General features: G+C 45.5%; 1 protein-coding gene across 1 annotated transcript; it reads right to left on the reverse strand.

The window, feature by feature from the left end:
* Positions 1–7928: 7928 nt before the first annotated feature.
* Positions 7929–18149, reverse strand: LOC143298062 (conodipine-P3-like). Its single transcript, XM_076610733.1, has 3 exons — positions 18038–18149; positions 12702–12889; positions 7929–9732 (listed from the first exon to the last, which is right to left on the reverse strand). Exons 2-3 carry the CDS (start codon positions 12882–12884, stop codon positions 9487–9489), a joined length of 429 nt encoding a protein of 142 aa, XP_076466848.1. The 5' UTR covers positions 12885–12889; positions 18038–18149; the 3' UTR covers positions 7929–9486.
* Between the last annotated feature and the right edge of the window lie 433 nt (positions 18150–18582).

Consider the following 18582-nt stretch of genomic DNA (forward strand, 5'->3'; position numbering starts at 1 on the left):
ACACCATCACCCACCGCTCCCCAAAATAACCCCCCCCCCCCCACACACCCCCACCCCTCCCCCCTAAAAAAAGCAAAATAACCAACAAAACCCAAACAGAATTGAAACAACATAAACTGATAAGAGATTTGCGACACTTTGGCACTTTGTCATTCGTTTAAAAGTACATGTGACAGGGGGTAATTAACCTTTTTTTCAGTCGTTCGTCTCCAAGGTTTGGACAGTACACAGAAAACAAAGTACAGATAAATCATATAATTATATTTACGCATGTAACATCGATACACATCATAATTATCAATACAAACACATCCTAAATTACATATAAATCATATAATAAATATTTAAGCATGTAACATCAAAACCTGTCGTATCAATACGAACACATCAAATAATCACAATGTCGAGATTGAGCATCCAAATGTAGCCCTTCCTTTTTATCTATGCTTTTTTCCTCATTGAACCCATACTAATTTTTAATTGATTAATGAGTATTTGGACTGATGATGGACATTTTCCGTATATTCATTGCCTCAGATACATATTTTGCAAGTGAAAGTATCATAATATCTTTATTTTCTGTCATCAGTATGCCGAACAAATCTTTCCTCTGCGCTAGAGCTGTATTGAAAATGGTGCTGTTTTTTTCGTAATTCATCGTATCTTTTTCATCTTCTGGGCTTTCGCCACATATTGGGCAATGAGATGTTGCTACGGCTGAATCGAACCACCTTCTGTTGGCATTCAGTCCAAGTGCTCTCAATCTGAGCTTCGCAAAGCAGTTTATGACATTCATTTGTTATAATCTTAATGTACTTCTCTGTTTGAAATATTGATTTAAATGAATAAAACCATTTATAACTATCATTGCTCTCTATCTCTCTGTAGTATAGCGACGCGCTCTCCCTGGGGAGAGCAGCCCGAATTTCACACAGAGAAATCTGTTGTGATAGAAAGAAATACAAAATACAAAAATACAAGATGTGTGTATACACTTTACTAATTGTACTTGTCAAGGCTACTCCTCTGTAATTGTCCGGGTTGTTTATATCTCCCTTTTTATGTACAGGCATAATAATGGATTTTGCCCAGTCCAACGGAAATGTTCCACTTTCAAATAATTTGTTAAATAGGGTAACTAGGAATTTCATAACATTACTGTTTGCATTTTTTAGCATTTCGCCGATAATATAATCTGGGCGGGCACTTTTACCCGATTTCAGGTTTTTTGTACTCATTATGATTTCCTGTTCTGAAATTGGGTCATTGAATAGAGGTTCTTCCTCCACATCTACCGCTTCTTCCAGGTCAAAACTATTATCAGCTGTATGAAAAACGTTAGAAAAGTGGTTATGCCACTGTTCAGAGCTAATGTCATTATATACCACTGCTTTCCGGTTAACTGATCTTATTATTGACCAGAACAGCTTAGGGTCATGAACGCAGTTTCTTAATTTTTCTAATCTTTCTTCTTCGTACGCTCGTTTCTTTGTCCCTTTTAGCTTAACATAATCCTTTCTCTCCTTATTATAGTCTTCTTTCCACTGATTCTTAACGCTTTCTGTCTTAAGAGAGAGAGAGAGAGAGAGAGAGAGAGAGAGAGAGAGAGAGAGAGAGAGAGAGAGAGATGGTTTATTCATAAGGCCATGGCCCGTCAGAAGGGGGTGTACATGAACATAACAAAAACGTATTCAAATGTTTATGTTATATGTGTACGTCCTTTAAATGCTTTGTATAGATAAACAGCCAACTGCTTTATAATGCGTTCTGTTGTTGATGACGAGAGAGAGATAGAGAGAGAGAGGGAGAGAGAGCGCAGCAGCAACAGACTTCATCTGCGCAAGGTGTGGGAGAGACTGTCATTTCCGAACAGGCCAGTCAAGCCATAACCGACGTTACGCCAGATACTTCAGACACTTCACCCAAAGCACCCAGCGCACACCTCCATAGTCTCCTGAAGCTGAAGGATTTCTCTTGAAATAAATTGTTTCCTTTACAGTTTAACCACAGGGATATAAAAATCACCTTCTTTATGCAGACCAAATACCGTTGCCTCAAATTTATAAGAATGTTTCTGTGCGGTATTCATCTTGATGATATGATTCATTCGTTTCTTCACAAGCACTGAAACAGGATATATGACTGTTTCTCCATATATCATATCAGTCTTACTGTTTCTGTTCAATCGGAATTCATGTTTTAAACTTTCAATTGATGTTTTTCTGAAATATTTGCATTTTCATACCCCAAGTTTCACGACCATAAATCAAAATCGGTGTTACTATTCTATCGAAAGGTTGCAAATTCCAAACGCACACACACACACACACACGCACACACACACACACACGCACACACACACACACACACACACACACACACACACACACACACACACACACACACACACACACACACACACACACACAGGGAGAGAGAGAGAGGGAGAGAGACCAGCTGTTGCCTGAAAATATTGCTGTCACACGTGTGCCTCAAGAACGCTAAATAACCGACTACCTTTTCAGAGAGAAAAAGAACAGCCCATTCCAAATAATGAAACCAGTACGTTTGTAGTATAATCTTGGAAAGCTTGTGGAGAGAGATGGATGGATGGTTTATTGGCTATTGCCCCTCATGAAAGGGTGTCATGAAATGAACGTTGGAGAAAACAAATCCTCATGGAAAAAAAATGCTTTGTCCAGTGGTTTAGTCTCAGCTAAGCAATATAAGTTACAATGCTCATAAATGACACATGCACTCAGTCAAGCTATACATACTGCATCACAAATAGCACATGCTTTGTTAATCACTCTAAGACATGAGAGTGGATCGTAGATTAAACAGTTTGTATTTCAAACAGTTTGTTCGTGCGTAGATGCCTTCTTCTTCTCGTTCATAGGAGCGTAGATGCTATATGTAACGACAATCTAAACTGGCTTGGGGACTTGAAATTTTACGGATATGTGGGGTAACGGCCTGGATATTGAACCCCTTAAGAATAGAGTAGCTTACCATGAATTCAAATCAACAAATCATTCATCTTCCAACGGTAAATGATAACCAAGGCAGTTGACCATTCATGTCAGAAACATCATTTCCGAAAATCCATATTTCAACGTGCGAAGAAGAAATTTTCAAATTGCATCAAATGGTTCGATATCCAAATACTGGTTCTGAAATCTTATCACATGTGATAGGATATTGGACCAAATGCAGAAGAAAGAAAATTCGAGATTAGCTTTAGATTTCTGAGATTTCCTCTTCTTGATATATCCTCTCTGCATAATTTACTGATCTAGTAGGAATGTGTCTTCGTTAGTTTCATCCATAAGCAGATATTGTCAGAATACTGTACCCTTTAAACATTATTTGTTTAAACATTATTTGTTTAGATCGTAAGTCAAGATATTCAGTTTAAAAGTATTGGTGCTATTACCGATTCTTGTGAATTCTCATGTCAAGTGATCTGGAGTTAGAGTAAGTATATATCCCACCTTTATTTGGATTACTCTGTTGCTTAAAAAGCTTTTATTTAGTTAAACATGCAGCCCGAAAAACCAATGGTTTTATTTTACAAAGTAGACGGGACTGCCATACTTGATCATATGCTTTTCTATTTCAAAGAAAGTGGCAAGCACATTTTTTCTTTGAACAAATTGATGTAGTAATATCAACTGGCTGATTATATTGATATTAGTAGTATCATCAATCAATAGTAATGTTAACTGGATGATTGCCTGGGCAGCACGCTTTCTCGCGCAGTGAACATAGACGCTGAGGTCAACAACAGGATCGCCAAAGCCAGCATCGCCTTTGGGAGACTCCATGAGAAGGTCTGGGAACGGGGAGGACTCCGTGCAACCACCAAGCTGTGCAGTGATCCTTACCACCCTCCTTTACGCCAGCGAGACCTGGACTGTCTACAGCAGACACGCCAAACAGCTCAATCGCTTTCTCCTGAGCTGTCTCCACAGACTCCTCCACATCAGATGACAAGACAAAGTCCACAACACGGAAGTCGTGGAACGAGCTGGCCTCTGCAGCGTCTACACCCTCCTGCAGGAGAAAGCCCAAGCCAGGTGGGCTGGACATTATGGTCAGAATACCAGACAATCGACTGCCTAGGCAGCTGCTGTACGGGGAACTGTGTCAGGGCAAGCGCTCAGTTGGAGGGCAGAAGAAACGCTACAAAGACTGCCTCAAAGTGTCCTTCAAAGACCTGGGCGTCGACATTAACACGTGAGAAACGCTTGATCTGGACCGTCCAGCTCAGCGCAGCAAGATCACCACAGGAGCCAGTGCAACTGAGTCCAGGCGCATCACCCAGACGCAACGAAAGTGTGCTGTGCACAAGGCCCGAGCAGCATCCACTGCCACGACAGCACCCACTCACTTGAGTCCCACATGTGGGCGAGCCTTCGGGGCCCGGATTGGCCTCATCAGTCACCTCCGGACTACCATCTGATTCTTAAAGTCATGGTCATTTGCTGCTCTTCTTCCTTCTATGAAGCCCGTTTGATTTATTGGAATCATATTGTTTTTTCCACAGTAATGAAGGAACCTGTTAAGCATAGTTCTTTCCATTAAATTTCCAGAAGAGGAAGTCACAGCAATTTGCCTGTAATTGATTTTTATCAGTTTTTGGATTGTCTTCATGTTGAAAATGTTTGTGTAGAAATCTAAGGAACTCTTCTGATAAAAGCTTTAACATTTCATTTTATATGGCATCTGGTACCATTGAAGGTTTGTTGTTGTGGTGGTGGTGCTGGTGGTGGTTGTTTTGCTGCTGTTGCTGCTGTTGTTGTTGTTGCACGTTGTTGTTGTTGTTCCAAGAGAAAAGACGGCTTCTATCATTTGGAGAAAAGAGGATGAAGCGTTTGCAAAAAGACTGTTAATATTATGTGGATAAGTAGATTTTTCCATTTGCAGTTTCCTTTTTCTCCAAGAAGCCTTTCTTTGGCAAACCGTCAGCACTGCTGCATTTTGCAAACTATTTCTGCAAATACTTTACTTTTTTCAAAAGCTGATGGGAAACATGTTTTCTAGTCTAATGTCATGAAAAGGTTGATTTACACCTTTCATTTTTCATGTTTTCTCCAGACTTTTTGGAGATCTTTACGAACAGAAACACCTGTGTTACATAAATCGGATTAGCACTGTAGTTTAGTTTGTGCAAATATCCAGCTGTAATGACTATATTTTTGTGTGTCTTTTTCATTCTTCATTTCCATGATTTTTTTTTGTTTTTGTTTTTTGTTGTTGTTTTTGTTTGTTTTTGTTGTTTTTTCTTCGCCATCTTGGTCTTTGTAATACACTCTATATGCTAGTTTTTTTTTTAATAGCTTTTTTTGGCTTCTTTGCTATTTTTTCGCTTTTTTTTAACCAAAATTTCCAGAACGTATGTCTGATTTTACTTAGCTATACGGTTAGGAATAGACGCTTTGGCGGCTGACAAAACTGCTTCCGTGAATTTAGCGAATGAGCTGTCAACGTTTTCTTAGCGAACGTCACTGAGAACGATAGAAAGAATGTTTCCGAATTTGGTCCAGTCAGCTTCTTTTTTTTTATAATCATAGTTTGGGATCTTATCTTGTACAAAGTCAAATGACACTGCATTATTTTTTTTCTAGTAATGACCATCGGTAAATGGTCACTGGCCCGTGTGTCCTTTACGGCATTCCACTCACATTCTGAAGCAATTACAGGGGAAATGAGAGATGGGTTTATGGCTGTTGCCTTATATCGTGATATATCAGGGATGGGATTCTATTACACTACCATCATTCAGTAGATGTAAAGACATATCCGCTCCATTTTCAACAAAGCGGTTTTAGGTGGCCATTTTACAGTCTGTCCCAGAATGGGAAATGGGTATTAACACCAGCAGATATTAACAATTTTTAATTCTGTTCCAGTATGATTTACAATCATTCTGTGGTGTGTGTGTGTGTGTGTGTGTGTGTGTGTGTGTGTGTGTGTGTGTGTGTGTGTGCATGCATGTGCAATGGGTCCGGGATGACATGAGTGACGTTGTACCTCGGGCAGGTAAAACCACCCGTCCAATATCGAATATTCATTGTGATACAATTTCAAAATTCCACTCACTACAAAAAGAAGCCAATAGCATGTTGCCATCTCATCTGACAGAACTATGTTTTCCTTGTTTTTATTGCTAAGTTACTGTTTCCGATAATTCGTATCACATTTAGCATCACAGTGTAATTAAATGCATGGGTCACACGAAATGGTAAGCTTGTGGCTCAGCTTCATTTACCACGTGCATTCAATTCAAATAATATTTTTATGCTCTGTACTACCCCCTAAAACGGAGTATGGCTGCATACATGGCGGGGTAAAAACGGTCATACACGAAAGCTCCCCACCCCCACCCCACCCTCGTGTATATACAAGTCAACGTGAGAATTGCAGCCCCCCCCCTCCCCCCCAACCCCATCCTCGTATACATACAAGTGTACGTGAGAGTTGCAGCCTCCCCACACCCCCACCCTCGTATACATACAAGTGAACGTGAGAGTTGCAGCCCCGCCAACACCCACCCCCCACCCCACCCTCGTGTACTTCTTCTTCTTCTGCGTTCACTCGTATGCACACGAGTGGGCTTTTACGTGTATGACCGTTTTTACCCCGCCATGTAGGCAGCCATACTCCGTTTTCGGGGGTGTGCATGCTGGGTATGTTCTTGCTTCCATAACCCACCGAACGCTGACATGGATTACAGGATCTTTAACGTGCGTATTTGATCTTCTGCTTGCATATACACACGAAGGGGGTTCAGGCACTAGCAGGTCTGCACATATGTTGACCTGGGAGATCGTGAAAATCTCCACCCTTTACCCACCAGGCGCCGTCACCGTGATTCGAACCCGGGACCCTCAGATTGACAGTCCAACGCTTTGACCACTCGGCTATTGCGCCCGTCACCTCGTGTACATACGAGTGAACGTGAGAGTTGCAGCCCACGAACGAAGATGTATAAAATTATGCTCTGTGAGGCAACTTACACTCATGCATTCTTAACAATCATTGCCAATATTTAACGTATTCTATTGCCGGATACCCGTTTGTTTCTCCGCAAAAAAAAAAAAAATCATTAGGTTTCCAACTTTTACGCCTAAAAATCGTTTCAAAGCAACTGAATGTACTTTTTCATGGTGAAATGCTTCAAGTCCACACAACTTGACACCATTCTGAAATATCAGTTGAATTTATGAGTCAAACAGTTTCAAATTGGTGGGAGAGAGAGAGAGAGAGAGAGAGAGAGAGAGAGAGAGAATTGTTCATTATCCATACAGCGGTAAAGGCCGAGTTTGGAAATGCATCCTTGAGATTGTGAGCCCATCCCATATAATCTGCACATTCATTTCAACACAAACACACATAATTATGCGCGTGTACTCAGACACGCGCATGTACATTCAATCGCACGCGCACGAGAGGGAAAAGACGTAAAGACAAGACAGACAGGCAGACAGACAGACAGACAGAAAGAGAATTAACTCTCTCCATACGAACGGCGAAAGAGACGACGTTAACAGCGTTTCATCCCAATTACCATCATCAAAATATTGCAAGCGGAACGCTCTTATACTGAAGAGGTGAATGTTGACAAAGAATACCACAGTTCTGACGACGGAAGCTAAAGGTTGGGTCATTCAGACACCCACTGGACATCCGAGGGGTCTGTGTAGAGGAGAAGAGAGGACTGGCCGTACTGAGTGAGTTAAAATACCAATAAACTGAAGCAGCTGAATGAACACACACGCGCGCGCGCGCGCACGCACACACACACACACACACACACACACACACACACGTTCGTCTAATACCACTGATAGTGAAAAGACGCTAAACTAAAGAACGAGCGAACGCACACACACACACACGTGCAGGCAGATGAGATATTAAAAGAGTGGTCAGAAATCCTCTTTATTTATTGACAACTTGTCATCATTCTGAGCGGACACACGTGCACAGTGCAGAAGGCCTGTACTCTCCTCATCAGATCACATCGATCGATCACAGACGGAAAGAACTCTCGTCTTCCCAAACATCACAATGACCCAGATTTTGATCTTCATCAGTTTGAATTGAAACTCGTCACTATAATCATCATCATTATCATCACCATCATCAGTACGGTCGTCAATATCACACACTGTAGTTGTGCAACTGAACCCCACAGACAGACATACACCTATCAGATTAAAAGTAATGGTTGCTGCAGCAAAGCAACTGACATGAAAGAAGGAAATGTACGCTCATTGATGATAATAAGCGCTAGTAATTTCAATTGTTCGTGAATATGGGACATGGTCATCGTAGTCAACGCCATCATCATCATCATCATCATCATCAAACATTCTCCTCTTCCTACTCCTGTCCCCACCTCTCCCGTATCACCACCACCACCCTCCTGGATACCCCCTGGTCAGCCGATATCATTTTGAAATTCTAATCTACAGTTAAAGAATGAACATAAATTCTGATTGGTTGCAAAAAAAAAACAAAACAACAACAAAAAAACAAACAAACAAACAAAACAAAAAAACCGTCCCTGCCACTTCTTGAAAGGCATTAGGAAGAAGGAGACAAGGGCAGAGTGGAGTAGAACGAATGAAATGCGGAAGAAGACAAAGAATCCGGAATGGCGAACACTGTGACGTGATATGTCAATGGTAGTGACGTAACTTTGTCATAACGTCAGAAAATGTCATGTGACTACAGAACTGGAATGGCGACCTGTCACTACTGAGAATTGACATTCCTTTTCTGTCTCGCCCTCTCTTTTGGCTGCTGCACACAAAATGCGCAACAGTTCTTATCCTGGAATAACGATGATAAGTAACTATGCAAAAATTATGATTTCTCTTCTCCTTCAAATGGTATTTTACTTACGTTGCTAGAAAGGTCATTTTACACATGCCTGCAGGGACAGCCGAGTTTTGAAAAAAAAAAAGTGAAACATGTACAGTTGTTCGGAAAACATGGGATTGACAAAGCGAAATAAACCAAATGCTTATTTGAATACTTCTTTCATTTCTTTAACTGGTTAAAATTAGTGTCAGAAAGGAGGGTGTATGATCAGTCACACCAGTATGGATTGATTACAAGCATCGTTTTATTTCGCATTGTTTAGAACAGTCGGTTAAAGAAAAGATCAAAACATCAACAACAACACACAAAAAAGAAAAAAAAAAGCTGTACTGAGCAAGACTGGAAGAGCTGGATATCTGACCATGTACAATTATAATGATACAACTGCTACTACTACTGTTATTGCTGCTGCTACAGTTACTACTACTGCTGCAATGCTGGTTTTACCACTGCTACTTTTACTGCTGCTGCTACTACTACTACTACTACTACTACTATATAACTACCACCATCACCACAACGATCGTCACCACGACTTAGATCACAGCGTCGGTAACAGACATGGCTGTGTCGAACGGACAGCGGTCCATATTAGCTGGAAGGCAGGCAGGACGGGACCCAGTCCTCTCCGCAGTAGCTCTCAATGTTGTCCTTGTGGTGGAAGTGGGAATCGGCGAAGATGCGCACCGCCTCGTAGTAGAGGTCCTCAGCAAAGTTGGAGCAGATGTTGCGCTTGTCCCTGGTGCCTCGGCGGCGTCTGACTGTAGTGCACGTCTGCCTCATGTCGTTCAGGAAGGCCGTGTCGCAGTCGTCACGAGTCAGCCCATGAGCGGAGCCCTAGAAAAAGAGAGGTATTGTATTGTATTGTCGCAACAGATTCTTTGTGTGAAATTCGGGCTGCTCTCCACAGGGAGAGCGCGTCGCTACACTGAGAGCACCACTTTTTTTTCTTTCTTTCTTTCTTTTCCCTCTCTTCTTTTTTTTTTTTTTCGTTTTTTGTTTTCTGCCTGCAGGTTTATCTGTTTTCCAATCGAAGTGGATTTTTCTCCAGAAGGGACAACTCTGTTGTTTCCGTGGGTGCGCAAAGTGCATGCTGCACACAGGACCTCGGTTTATCGTCTCACCCGGATGACTAGCGTCCAGACCACCACTTAAGGTCAAGTGGTGGGGGAGAAAATACTGGCGACTGGGATTCGAACCAGTGCGCTCAGATTCTCTCGCTTCCAAGGCGGACGCGTTACCTCTCGGTTAACTCTTCACAGGCGGGTAGGGGTGTTAAAGGGTAATGATGATGTTGATGATGATGGTATGGATGCTTGTATGGCGCTTGTCGTCGGTCGGAGACCAAGCTCTACGCGCTTTACAAATATGGAGTCATTTGCAACAAAAGGCTGCCTATACCTGGGTAGAGCCACGACTGACGGCTGCCATTTGGGCGCTTATAATTCGTTTCCTGTGTCATTCAATCAGGATTCATGCATCCATGCACATCCATACAGACATGTAACATTTCATGTGTATGGCCGTTTTTTGGTTGTTTACCCCACCAAGTAGGCAGCCATACTCGGTTTTGGGAGGTGTGCGTACTGGGTATGTTCTTGTTTCCATTACCCACCAAACGCTGACATGAACTGCAGGATCTGTAACGTGCATATTTGATCTTCAGTTTGCGTATACACACGAAGTGGGTTCATGCACAAGCAGATCTGCACATATGTTGACCTGGGAGATCGGAAAAATCTCCACCCTTTGCCCACCAGGCGCCGTTACCGAGATTCGAACCTGGGACCCCCAGATTGAAAGTCCAGTGCCTTAACCACTCGACTGTCATGCCCGCCAGTGATTACGTGGAGACAAGCTGGTAAAAATGAGTTAAGTGGAGACAGGCTGGTGAGATTAAGTGAAGACAGGCCGGTAAAAGTAAGTAAAGTGGAGACAGGCTGGTAAGATTAAGAGGAGAGAGGCCGGTGAGATTAAGTGAAGACAGGCTGGTAAAAATGAGTTAAGTGGAGACAGGCCGGTGAGATTAAGTGGAGACAGGCTGGTAAAAATGAGTTAAATGGAGACAGGCCGGTGAGATTAAGTGAAGACAGGCCAGTTAAAATGAGTTAAGTGGAGACAGGCCGGTGAGATTAAGTGGAGACAGGCTGGTAAAAATGAGTTAAGTGGAGACAGGCAGGTAAAAATGAGTTAAGTGAAGACGGGCAGGTGAAAGTGAGTTAAATGGAGACAGGCTGGTGAGATTAAGTGGAGACAGGCCAGTAAAAACGAGTTGAGTGAGACAGGCTGGTAAAATTGAGTTATGTGGAGACATGCCGGTAAAGGTGAGTTAAGTGGAGACAGGCCGGTAAAGGTAAGATTAAGTGGAGACAGGCCGGTAAAGGTAAGATTAAGTGGAGACAGGCCGGTAAAAATGAGTTAAGTGGAGACAGGCCAGTAAAGGTGAGTTAAGTAGAGACAGGCCGATGAGATTAAGTGGGACAGACCAGTGGGATTAAGTGGAGACAGGCTGGTAAGATTAAGTGGAGACAGGCCGGTAAAAATAAAAGTGAGTTAAGTGGAGACAGGCCAGTTAACATGAGTTAAGTGGAGACAGGCTGGTGAGATTAAGTGGAGACAGGCCAGTAAAAATGAGTTAAGCCTGTCTCGACTTAACTCATTTTTACAGGCCAGTGAGATTAAGTGGAGACAGGCCGGTAAAAATGAGTTAAGTGGAGACAGGCTGGTAAAGGCTGTCCGTAAGCATGTTTTGTGTCGTTAACCTGGTACCACTGTAAGCAGGATGAAAAATGCATCAGGCGAACAGAAATAAGAACTGATCCCCTCCGCGGCATGAAGCCTCTGCTGCTGCTGCAGGCAGGGAGTTCCAGACGGGGATGGTTGATGGGGAAAAAACTGTAATCATAAGGGTCAGAGGGTTCGCGGTAAAGTTCGGGAGTGCTCATTATTTTTGTGTTGGTGTCTGGACTGAGCTTATATTTTACGAATTTTTCTTTATTTCGTTCTGTTTTGTCGATTTTACATTGATGTTGATAATTTAAAAGACACTGGGATAAGTACTGAATCGATTCCTAATTAATCAGACATTATATTTGTGCAGTTAAACGGTTTTGGTTTTGGTTTGTTTTTTTACCTGTTAGAGACCGTGGTTTGAATATCAACACATGTTCATTGCAGACACAGGTAACAGAATCATACACAGACAGATATATCTGTTCTACATCTCTGTTCTCCACTGTTCTACGTCTGTGTTCTCCTCTGTTCAGTATTTCTCCTGTCCTTCTCCCATCTGTTCTACCGAGTTCCACATCTCCCCACTGTTCTAACATCTCCCCACTGTTCTAAAATCTCCCCCACTGTTCTAACATCTTTCCACTGTTCTCACATCTCCCCACTATTCTAACATCTCCCCACTGTTCTAACATCTCTCCTCTGTTCTAACATCTATCCTCTGTTCTAACATCTCCCCACTGTTCTACATCTCTCCACTGTTCTACATCTCCCCCACTGTTTTAACATCTCCCCACTGTTCTAACATCTATCCTCTGTTCTAACATCTCCCCACTGTTCTAACATCTCTCCACTGTTCTACATCTCTCCACTGTTCTACATCTCCCCCACTGTTTTAACATCTCTCCACTGTTCTAACATCTCCCCACTGTTCTAACATCTCCCCACTGTTCTAACATCTACATCTTCCCACTGTTCTAACAAATCTCCCACTGTTCTAACATCTCTCCTCTGTTCTGCATCTCCCCACTGTTCTACATCTCTCCTGCCCTCCTCCTCTGCCCTGCTGTACTCACACATCCATAGCACACATCGTGGCGGTTGCAGTCGGGGGTGAATTCATCCTTGTAGGCAAACGGCAGCCCGAAGGGAACGCTGCAGCCATTGGCGTACTTGGCGCACTGGTCCGTTGCCTGCACTGCCACCACCACCATCACCACCACCACTGCCACCACTGCTGGCATCCTTGTGTCGCACATCCTTACTGTCGATGTGAGTCAAATGGAGGATCGTTTAATTAAGTAAGTAAACCTCAAAAAGAATGATAAAACGTCATCGTCGTCGCCGCCGTCATCGTTGTTGCTGTTTGTCTTCACCGTCATCCGTTCTCGTCGTCGATATGTTAGCATGATGATGATGATGACTATGATGATGATGAAGCAAAAAGCAAAGGTAGCAAAAGTATTAGCAGCAGCAGCAGCAGCAGCTCAATGTTAGAAGCTGCAGATACCCAGGCTTTGTCAAAGAACTGACTGTCTGGTGAACAGATGGGTGGCGCCCGAAATACTTTTCACAGAGTTGAGGAGGGAAAGGGAGGAGTAGAAGAAGAAGAAAAAGGAGGAGGAGAGAAGAAGGAGGCAGAGGAGGAGAAGAAGGAGGAGGAGAGAAGAAGAAAAGGAAAGAGGAGAGAAGAAGGAGGCAGAGGAGGAGAAGAAGAAAAAGGAGGAGAGAAGGAGGAGGAGAAGAAGAAGGAGGAGAAGAAGAAGAAAAGATCAACAGCAACAACAAGAAACTGGTGTTCACTCCATGGACTGAGAACATCATGTGAGATTTATCTGAACTGTCTGGGTCTTAGAATGTGCAGTCACTGCTGCAGACCCGGCACTGCAGGGCTGATAGAGCCAGTACAGCACCAGTCTCTCTGCCTCCCTTCCCTTTTTCTTCCACCATCCGTGTGATTCTTCCCTTCTCCTCGCTTCTTTCACTGGATCCCCTCTTGCACAACCTGCCTCCAACCAGCATGGTACTCCTGTTTTTTTTTCTTTCGCGCTTATCATTCCCCATCAATGGCAGCAGAGGTCCGGTCTCTTTTGTTAATTTCAGTGATGTTTTCGCGCTCATCTGCATCAACAACGGGACAGATCCAATCCCTTTGTAAACGTCAGTGATGTTTTTATGCTCGTCTGCATCAACAATAGCACAGGCCGGGTCCCTTACGTAAAAGTTGATGATGCTTTCATGCATATCTGCATCAACAACAGCACAGGTCCGGTCCCTTTTGTAAACGTCAGTGATGCTTTCATGCTCATCTGCATCAACAACAGCAGCAGAGGCCTAGCTAGGCCGGGCTGTATGAGGTGATCTTTGCAGCGCTAGGTTTGCTTAGAGTGAAGAATGTTCCGAAGTATTTAGAATTTCCCGTGGAGCTGGGAACATTATTAGCGATAAGCAAACTTCGCGCTGCTAAGTTTGTGCATGCAGCCTCAAAGGCCTAGCTAGGCCGGGTTGAAAGCACTAGGTTTTGCTTACTGTTAAGAATGTTCCTAATTATGTGAAATTTTTCGTGGAGCTGGGGCAATTCTTAACGATGAGCAAACTTAGCATTGCTTGGTTCACTAATGCAACCCACACCAGTTGGTCCCTATCGCAAATGTCCAGGTAGCAGAGGTGTGAACACACAGTAGCTGAACACCCACAATCCTATAATAGATTTATGTCCGTGCTGGAGACCCAGTCTCAAGTTAGCTGAAGTAGAGTTCGTGCGGGATGCGTCATCTCCCTTTCATCCCTCTCCAGACATCATACGAGATGTGTCGTCCCCCCTTCATCCCTCTCCAGACATCATGCGGGATGTGTCGTCCCCCACCCTTCATCCCTCTCTAGACATCATGCGGGATGTGTTGTCCCCCCTTCATCCCTCTCCAGACATCATGCGGGATGTGTCGTCCCCCCTTCATCCCTCTCCAGACATCATGCGGGATGTGTTGTCCCCCCTTCATCCCTCTCCAGACATCATGCGGGATGTGTTGTCCCCCCTTCATCCCTCTCCAGACATCGTGCGGGATGTGTTGTCCACCCTTCATCCCTCTCTAGACATCATGCAGGATGTGTTGTCCCCCCTTCATCCCTCTCCACACATCGTGCGGGATGTATCGTCCCCCCTTCATCCCTCTCCAGACATCGTGCGGGATGTGTCGTCCCCCCTTCATCCCTCACCAGACATCGTGCGGGATGTGTCGTCCCCCCTTCATCCCTCTCCAGACATCGTGCGGGATGTGTCGTCCCCCTTGATCCCTCTCCACACATCGTGCGGGATGTGTCGTGCCCCTTCATCCCTCTCCACACATCGTGCGGGATGTGTCGTCCCCCCTTCATCCCTCTCCAGACATCGTGCGGGATGTGTCGTCCCCCTTCATCCCTCTCCACGCATCATGTGGGATGTGTCATCCTCCCTTCATCCCTCTCCAGACATCATGCGGGATGTGTCGTCCCCCACCCTTCATCCCTCTCTAGACATCATGCGGGATGTGTTGTCCCCCCTTCATCCCTCTCCAGACATCGTGCGGGATGTGTCGTGCCCCTTCATCCCTCTCCACACATCGTGCGGGATGTGTATTTCCTCCCTTCATCCCTCTCCAGACTTCATGCGGGATGTGTCGTCCCCCCTTCATCCCTCTCCACACATCGTGCGGGATGTGTCGTTCCTCCCTTCATCCCTCTCCACACATCGTGCGGGATGTGTCGTTCCTCCCTTCATCCCTCTCCAGACATCGTGCGGGATGTGTCGTCCTCCCTTCATCCCTCTCCACACATCGTGCGGGATGTGTCGTTCCTCCCTTCATCCCTCACCAGACACATCATGCGGAATGTGTTGTCCCCCCTTCATCCCTCTACACGCGTCATGTAGGATGTGTCATCCTCCCTTCATCCCTCTCCACACATTGTGCGGGATGTGTCGTCCCCCCTTCATCCCTCTCCAGACATCGTGCGGGATGTGTCGTCCCCCCTTCATCCCTCTCCAGACTTGTGCGGGATGTGTCATCCTCCCTTCATCCCTCTCCAGACACATCATGCGGGATGTGTCGTCCCCCCTTCATCCCTCTCCACACATTGTGCGGGATGTGTCATCCTCCATTCATCCCTCTCCAGACACATCATGCGGGATGTGTCGTCCCCCCTTCATCCCTCTCCAGACATCGTGCGGGATGTGTGGTCCCCCCTTCATCCCTCTCTAGACATCATGCGGGATGTGTCGTCCCCCCTTCATCCCTCTCCACACATCGTGCGGGATGTGTCGTCCCCCCTTCATCCCTCTCCAGACTTTTGCAGGATGTGTCGTCCCCCCTTCATCCGTCTCCAGACATCATGTGGGATGTGTCGTCCCCCCTTCATCCCTCTCCAGACATCATGCGGGATGTGTCGTGCCCCTTCATCCCTCTCCACACATCGTGTGGGATGTGTCGTCCCCCCTTCATCCCTCTCCAGACATCATGTGGGATGTGTCGTCCCCCTTCATCCCTCTCCACGCATCATGTGAGATGTGTCATCCTCCCTTCATCCCTCTCCAGACACATCATGTGGGATGTGTCGTCCCCCCTTCATCCCTCTCCAGACACATCATGTGGGATGTGTCGTCCCCCCTTCATCCCTCTCCAGACATCATGTGGGATGTGTCGTCCCCCTTCATCCCTCTCCACGCATCATGTGAGATGTGTCATCCTCCCTTCATCCCTCTCCAGACACATCATGCGGGATGTGTCGTCCCCCCTTCATCCCTCTCCAGACATCGTGTGGGATGTGTCGTCCCCCCTTCATCCCTCACCAGACATCGTGTGGGATGTGTCGTCCCCCCTTCATCCCTCTCCAGACATCGTGCGGGATTTGTCGTGCCCCTTCATCCCTCTCCACGCATCATGTGGGATGTGTCGTCCTCCCTTCATCCCTCTCCACACATCGTGCGGGATGTGTCGTCCCCCCTTCATCCCTCTCCAGACTTGTGCGGGATGTGTCGTCCCCCCTTCATCCCTCTCCAGACATCGTGCGGGATGTGTTGTCCCCCCTTCATCCCTCTCTAGACATCATGCGGGATGTGTTGTCCCCCCTTCATCCCTCTCCAGACACATCGTGCGGGATGTGTCGTCCCCCCTTCATCCCTCTCCAGACATCATGCGGGATGTGTCGTCCCCCTTTCATCCCTCTCCAGACTTGTGCGGGATGTGTCGTCCCCCCCTTCATCCCTCTCCACACATCGTGCGGGATGTGTCGTCCCCCCTTCATCCCTCTCCAGACTTGTGCTGGATGTGTCGTCCCCCTTCATCCCTCTCCAGACTTGTGCGGGATGTGTCGTCCCCCCTTCATCCCTCTCCAGACTTGTGCGGGATGTGTCGTCCCCCCTTCATCCCTCTCCACACATCGTGCGGGATGTGTCGTCCCCCTTCATCCCTCTCCACACAACGTGCAGGATGTGTCGTTCCCCCTCTTCAGGATGTGTCGTCCCCCCTTTATCCCTCTCCACACATCGTGTATGATGTGTCGTCCCCCCTTCTCCATCCCTCTCCAGACACGGCCTGGGCATAGGTGACGTCAGAGGCTGAGGACTGACTGACGTCATGTTCGTGGACCAAGGCTGGGTTGCATGAGCGAACTTAGCAGCACTAGGTTTGCTTATCGTTAAGAATATTCCCAACTCCACAGTAGCCATATACGTAGGAACACTCTTAACCCTAAGAAAATTTAGCGCTGCAAAGCTAGCCTGGTGCTGCCTGGCCCACGGCTGGAGATTACATGAGCGATCTTTGCAGCGCTGAGTTTGCTGTGACGGGAGTGGTGGGCAAATGGTTACAAGTGCTGGATTCCAGCCTGAGTATCCTGAGTTCGATCCCCATCACCTGTGGGTAAAGGGAGGAGATTTTCCCCATCTTCCAAGTCGACATTATTATGTGCAGACCTGCTAGTGCCTGAACCTCCTTCGTGTGTAGACGCACACAGAAGATCAAATACGCACGTTAAAGATCTTGTCATCAATGTCAGTGTTCAGTGTGTTATGGAAACAATACGTAATATACCCAGCATGCATACCCCTGAAAACGGAGTATGGCTGCATACGTAGAGGAGTAAGTAAACGAAACGGTCATGCACGTAAAATGCTCTGTGTGTGTGTGTGTGTGTGTGTGTGTGTGTGTGTGTGTGTGTGTGTTAAGTCGAGAGAATGGGAACGAAAGACAATAACAACAACAAAATTAGAAGGACGGAGTGGAGAAGGGAGAGATGGAAAAGATCGAGGGAACAAGCGAGAAATAGAGAGAGGTGGGGGTGGGGGAGGACTGAGAGAAAAAAAAGAGAGAGAGAGAGGAAGAGACAGAACAGAGTCACAGACAGAGAGACCAACAGACAGACAGAATACCAGACTGACCTGACTACAGGACAGAGAAAGCAACCATGCAACTGATGGAGTCACAAGCGGTCGAACAAAGAAGGCTTTTCTGCGGTGATCAGACAAATCAGTTCGTCGGCTTTTATACCCCACAGACCATTACAGTTATCTTTCGTCATTTTCAGCTTTCTGTTGTTGTTGTTGTTGTTTTTTTTTGGGGGGGGGGTGCTTTTTTTTTCTGAAAAAATCGGTCAGCGTCGGAAAAAAAAAAAAAAATCTTCGTGACTTCGCTCGGCTGAAATAATGATAAGTTACTGCGTGGGTGATCAAGGACATGTGTACATTGAGTGGGTTGATGGATGGTGGTGCATGCGTGCGTGTGTGTGTGTGTATATGTCTGTGTGTGCGTGCTTGTGTATGCGCGTGTGTGTATGTCAGTTTGCGTGTACGTGCGTGCGTACATGTGTGTGTGTGTGTGTACAGTAGTGCCGATGTGTATGTGTGTGTGCGTGTGTAACGTGCGAGTGTTTTCTGTAACGTCTGATCTATGACAGTTTTTTTTTTCTCACGATTTTTTTTTTTTA

The sequence above is a fragment of the Babylonia areolata genome, chromosome 23 (assembly GCF_041734735.1).
Source record: "Babylonia areolata isolate BAREFJ2019XMU chromosome 23, ASM4173473v1, whole genome shotgun sequence".
NCBI classification, from domain to species: domain Eukaryota; kingdom Metazoa; phylum Mollusca; class Gastropoda; order Neogastropoda; family Buccinidae; genus Babylonia; species Babylonia areolata.

Coding starts and splice junctions, on each gene's coding strand:
- LOC143298062 (XM_076610733.1), bottom strand. CDS start 12,884: ATGTGCGACACAAGGATGCCAGCAGTGGTGGCAGTGGTGGTGGTGATG. Junction 9,733..12,701: donor ACGATGTGTGCTATGGATGT/GTGAGTACAGCA, acceptor CTCTTTTTCTAG/GGCTCCGCTCATGGGCTGAC.